We start from the raw sequence: 6,000 nt of genomic DNA on the forward strand, positions 1-6,000 counted from the left end.
GGAGGCGGATCAGCAGCGCAGAGATGTCCCCAGCCGATACACAGGCGAACAGTACATGGCCACCGGATCGGACCGGACTCCCTCCACAAGGGAGAGTGGAACATAGGACAAAAAGAAAAGAAACGGCAGATCAACTGGTCTAAAAAGGGAGTCTATTTAAAGGCTAGAGTATACAAATGAGTTTTAAGGTGAGACTTAAATGCTTCTACTGAGGTGGCATCTCGAACTTTTACCGGGAGGGCATTCCAGAGTACTGGAGCCCGAAATGAAAACGCTCTATAGCCCGCAGACTTTTTTTGGGCTTTGGGAATCACTAATAAGCCGGAGTCCTTTGAACGCAGATTTCTTGCCGGGACATATGGTACAATACAATCGGCAAGATATGATGGAGCTAGACCGTGTAGTATTTTATACGTAAGTAGTAAAACCTTAAAGTCACAAAATCCTACCCAGGATGGAGTTCCAGAAGTCCCGCAGCATACAATACTTGCAAATGATACTCAGTATAACAACACAGTTATCACCTCAGTGTTAAATGATACATTCAAAAATATGAGTAAATGTGAATCAGTATTGGTGCCCGACAGAAAACACTTACTGTCGGGCACCAATACTGATTCACAGGTACCGAGTTCAAATGTGGAAAGGTACGCAGCTTCATTAAATTAATTATAAAGGCTCTAAATTTGTGGACTTGGAGAAGGCATTCGACCGAGTCCCTCGAGAAGTCCTGTGGGGAGTGCTCAGAGAGTATGGGGTATCGGACTGTCTTATTGTGGCGGTCCGCTCCCTGTATGATCAGTGTCACAGCTTGGTCCGCATTGCTGGCAGTAAGTCGGACACGTTTCCAGTGAGGGTTGGACTCCGCCAAGGCTGCCCTTTGTCACCGACTCTGTACATAACTTTTATGGACAGAATTTCTAGGCGCAGTCAAGGCATTGAGGGGTTCCGGTTTGGTGGCCGCGGGATTAGGTCTCTGCTTTTCGCAGATGATGTGGTCCTGATGGCTTCATCTGACCGGGATCTTCAGCTCTCACTGGATCGGTTCGCAGCCGAGTGTGAAGCGACCGGAATGAGAATCAGCACCTCCAAGTGTGAGTCCATGGTTCTCTCCCGGAAAAGGGTGGAGTGCCATCTCCGGGTTGGGGAGGAGACCCTGCCCCAATTGGAGGAGTTCAAGTACCTAGGAGTTTTGTTCACGAGTGGGGGAAGAGTGGATCGTGAGATGGACAGGTATCCGGTGCGGCGTCTTCAGTAATGCGGACGTTGTATCGATCCGTTGTGGTGAAGAAGGAGCTGAGCCGGAAGGCACTGCTCTCAATTTACCGGTCGATCTACATTCCCATCCTCACCTATGGTCATGAGCTTTGGGTCATGACCGAAAGGATAAGACCACGGGTACAAGCGGCCGAATTGAGTTTCCTCCGCCTTGTGGCGGGGCTCTCCCTTAGAGATAGGGTGAGAAGCTCTGTCATCCGGGAGGAACTCAAAGTAAAGCCGCTGCTCCTCCACATCGAGAGGAGTCCGATGAGGTGGTTCGGGCATCTGGTCTGGATGCCACCCGAACGCCTCCCGAGGAAGGTGTTTAGGGCATGCCCAACCGGTAGGAGGCCACGGGGAAGACCCAGGACACGTTGGGAAGACTATGTCTCCCGGCTGGCCTGGGAACGCCTCGGGATCCCCCGGGAAGAGCTGGACGAAGTGGCTGGGGAGAGGGAAGTCCGGGCTTCCCTGCTTAGGCTGCTGCCCCCGCGACCCGACCTCGGATAAGCTGAAGAAGATGGATGGATGGATGGCTCGAAATACAAATGCATTATTATTGTGCCAATAAATCACAGTAAGTCAACAACACTTAATGCTGCATTATTATTAGGGAAAAAAAAGGTAAAACATCGAAACTTTTGCCACATTTTGAAAAAGCTTCCGCAAATTGCAGCATTTTTGTTTAAAGCCGCAACGATCACAAATAAGCCCACAAAGTCCTGCAAACAACTGATTCATTCGCCAACAATCATCTTTTTTTGTTTTTCTTTTCCTACCTCTGTGTGTGTCTATTTTATCATCGTCATCAGGCTTTTACAATGTTCACTTTATTTCCTAAGTTGTTCTTTCATCAGCACGGTCTGGCTCCAAATCTGTTCAGTTTTCAAGACAAACTGTGTACTTATATTTGTATACATTCTATTTCCTGGATTGTTTAGAGACTAACAGCAGTAGGTGAAGGAGATTTGGGGCCAGGTTATCCCATTTATTTGACGCCCCCTGCTATGTGTTTCTAGGCTGAGGGGGCCCAGGAGACAGGAGAGGGTGTTGGGACCCCATCCCTGGCACCTGGCCCAGAGTCTGGGCAGGTGGGGAGCCTTGCTGCACATGAGAATGGTCTGAAGGAGGGGGCTCTGTGTGATAGTGAGGGCCTCCAGGAGCCCAAGGCTCTGGTTGCTCACATCCCCGAGACAAGTAAGTCTGATTGTGCATTCCTTAAAGGTCACATATTATTCTACTTTTCAACAACTCTCCCGTCCAAAGGCAAAACCTTGTAACTCACTTCTTCTGATTTTGAGAAAACAAAGGAAAACCAATCTATCTTGATGCTGTCTTACAAAGATCTACAAAGTCATCAAACGTATAGATGTTTTCTTGAGCTTTCATTTTCTTGCCGATTGAGCCATGGATTGAATCTGCTCTCATGAACGTGTGCCCTTTCTCCAGATATTTTATCACAATCTCGGGTGGGCCCCATTCTGCGTTTGCACATTGGGCAAGAGCCGTGTACAGCGTCCAGTTTTTATTTTGACCTCCACAGTTATCTGCCCAAAAGAGTATGCGAGGGGAAGAATCAAGAACAATAGATTTAGTGAAGGTGCTTGCAACGTCCTGGGCCAATCTTCCAAATATCCCCTCGTGCCATAATATCACATAATCAGGGTGACTTTTGGCCCCCATTCCTGCAAATGTCTCATTGAAGACAATAAGGTGACTGACAAAGAAACTCCGATTGGTCCCTTGAGATACTAGGTTTTTTCTGTTGTATCCACGCGGTCATGTGGTAGTTGCTAGGTCCAACAGCTTACTTACGGAACAAATTACAGTATCGCATACCCTTATGTAAAGCATATCACCTAGGAACTCCAAAATTAATATCAGCTCAGTTGTGACCAAAATTGAGTTACTGGGTTTTGCCTTTAGACGGGAGAACTGTTCGTCTCAGAGGTCCCACCCTTAATTAATGTACCGCTACATTAGCTAACATTATTATCAAATACATTTCACATTGTCTTTTTCATGGACGCCCCTGCTTATTTCAGCAAGACAATGCCAAGCCACATTCAGCACGTATTACAACAGCGTGGCTTCGTAAATACATAGTGCAGGTACTTTCCTGGCCCGCCTGCAGTCCAGACCTGTCTCCCATCGAAAATGTGTGGCGCATTATGAAGCGTAAAATACGACAGCGGAGACCCCCGACCGTTGAACAACTTAAGCTCTACATAAAACAAGAATGGGAAAGAATTCCACTTTTAAAGCTTCAACATTTAGTTTCCTCAGTTCCCAAACGTTTATTGAGTGTTGTTAAAAGAAAAGGTGATGTAACACAGTGGTGAACATGCCCTTTCCCAACTACTTTGGCACGTGTTGCAGCCATGAAATTCTATGTTAATTATTATTTGCAAAAAAAAAAAAATAAGTTTATGAGTTTGAACATCAAATATCTTGTCTTTGTAGTGCAGGGGTGGGCATTACGTCGATCGCGATCGACTGGTCGATCTCAAGCCAGGCATTAAAAAATAGACATACAAATGAGCAATCATCAATCATACCAAGACTTCACTTTCATCAGTTGTTTGACATTCTCGGCACCCGAAGATCTTGTGAGATGACGCTGGCTGCTGCGAGCTCATATTTAAGAAAAAAATCACTAACAGAGCGGACGCAGAGAAACACATTTTATTTCTAGAGACTCCGTACCTACTGTCAAAACTCTAAAGACCGACTGCACAGTTCCTGTCTTCACCATAAAAGACCTGTTTCATCCTGCCTGTGCTAACAAAATAAGAGTTTCAGAAAGCTAGCGTGCACAAGCTAGCAAGCTACGGAGTTTGATGCCAATGTATTTCTCCCCCGCCCTCAGCGACCGCTTTCTCACTTGCTTGCCCACCCGCACACTCACTGACGTCACTCACCTGCTGCCAGACATTAAAGGGCCACACACATATGCTACTCTCATAACAAAGTGTTTAAAAACGAGTATGCAAGTTGGACAAATGAGATGCCAAATCCAACCACTTTCATGTGGTATTGGACAGAAAGGAGGACTTTTTTTTTCCTCCATTTGAAAATGCGGACGTTATCAGCACCACTGTCTAATTCCAATCAATGCAAGTCATCAGAATCAAATACACCAACTTATATTCTTGTCTTCATGAAAGAAAGGAATCTATGTGTGTTAAACATGCTTGTATTATCATTAAACACCATTAACTTGTTAACAAAAATGTCTCTTTCATAAATAAATAAATATAAATTATAAATAGGAATGAGGTAGATCTCCTCGATTTGGTCAATTGAAAAGTAGGTCGCCTGCAGAAAAAGTGTGAGCGCCCCTGTTGTAGTGCATTCAACTGACTATGGGTTGAAAAGGATTTGCAAATTATTTTATTCTGTTTATATTTACATCTAACACAATTTAGCAACTCATATGGAAACAGGGTTAGTATTACTTTTATTAATAATCACACTTTGCAGAAATGGGTTTACCACGATCAGGCCTGGAACCAATTAGCCGTGATAAACGAGGGAGGACTGTACTTGTTGAAGTATTCTGTTTGAGACATTGTGTTCTGTACTCGTCCTCACTGAGCTGATCAGACTGCCGTCATCTTTTGGCTTCTTATCTTGCAGGCATCTAATACTGCTATCCCTCTGCCCCCCCTCACCCCCCAACTCTCCTCCACTCCCTTCTCTCGTCATCCCCACTCTCCTCCCCCTTATTCTCTTTCCTACATTTCTGCCGCAGATTGAGTCGTTCAAGCTAAACTTCCGCGAGACGGCTCGCTCACGCACGGACCACGGCGCCGACATCATCACCTGGCCCGCCGCCTCCCATGACGACAACAGACCCCACCCTCGTGGTCCCTCCCGCAGCAGTGTGCCCCTTAGTGAGAAGTTGGCCCCCCACAGTCTCTGTCCCTTCCTCGCATCCAAGGGGGACAACCGCAGCCCCTTTAAGGAGTCTTAGCCCGCCTTTCAAGCTCCTCACCCCTTTGCGCCTACCCAGCATGCACCATTCTTCTGTACTTACGGTATCTGCACGGACTGTTATGACGGGAAACCAGGTGGGCAAATAATTGTTGACATGCTCTCCAAAGACAGATTTGTTGCTTTTCCTTTCCAACTCGTACAGTTTGTCGAGCTCAACATTATTTTATTATTTGTTCCTTGTAATGTATCTGCTTACTATAATAATTCATCACAACATCTTTACTCTAGTCTAGAAACATAAACAAGGTAGCATACGGAGAAAATACATTTTAAAGCAGGAGTCACCAACCTTTTTTGAAACCAAGAGCTACTTCTTGGGTATTGATTATTGCGAAGGGCTACCAGTTTGATACACACTTAAATAAATTGCCAGAAATAGCCAATTTGCTCAATTTACCTTTAATAAATAAATCTATCTATCTATATATATATATATATATATATATATATATAAATGGGTATTTCTGTCTGTCATGCCGTCGTACATTTTTTTCCTTTTACGGAAGGTTTTTTGTAGAGAATAAATGATGAAAAAAACACTTAATTGAACGGTTTAAAAGAGGAGAAAACACGAAAAAAATGAAAATAAAATTTTGAAACATAGTTTATCTTCAATTTCGACTCTATAAAATTCAAAATTCAACCGAAAAAAATGAAGGGAAAAAATAGCTAATGCTAATCTTTTTGAAAAAAATAATTTATGGAACATCATTAGACATTTTTCCTGATTAAGATTAATTT

The 6,000-nt window shown here is 44.3% G+C and overlaps 1 protein-coding gene across 6 annotated transcripts in view; it reads left to right on the top strand.

Moving 5' to 3' along the window:
- Window positions 1-5,194, top strand: part of LOC133569658 (microtubule-associated protein 4) — a 237,986-nt gene extending 232,792 nt beyond the window's left edge. For 5 of the 6 annotated variants that reach the window (XM_061922162.1, XM_061922166.1, XM_061922164.1 and 2 more), the window contains 2 exons: window positions 2,280-2,457; window positions 4,900-5,194. In XM_061922162.1, the coding sequence (XP_061778146.1) occupies window positions 2,280-2,457; window positions 4,900-4,907 (186 nt within the window). In that variant the 3' untranslated portion in view covers window positions 4,908-5,194. The remainder of the gene's footprint in view (window positions 1-2,279; window positions 2,458-4,899) is intronic. The other variant, XM_061922163.1, reaches the window with a different exon arrangement.
- The last annotated feature ends 806 nt before the right edge of the window (window positions 5,195-6,000 follow it).

Source organism: Nerophis ophidion, linkage group LG15 (assembly GCF_033978795.1).
Source record: "Nerophis ophidion isolate RoL-2023_Sa linkage group LG15, RoL_Noph_v1.0, whole genome shotgun sequence".
NCBI classification, from domain to species: domain Eukaryota; kingdom Metazoa; phylum Chordata; class Actinopteri; order Syngnathiformes; family Syngnathidae; genus Nerophis; species Nerophis ophidion.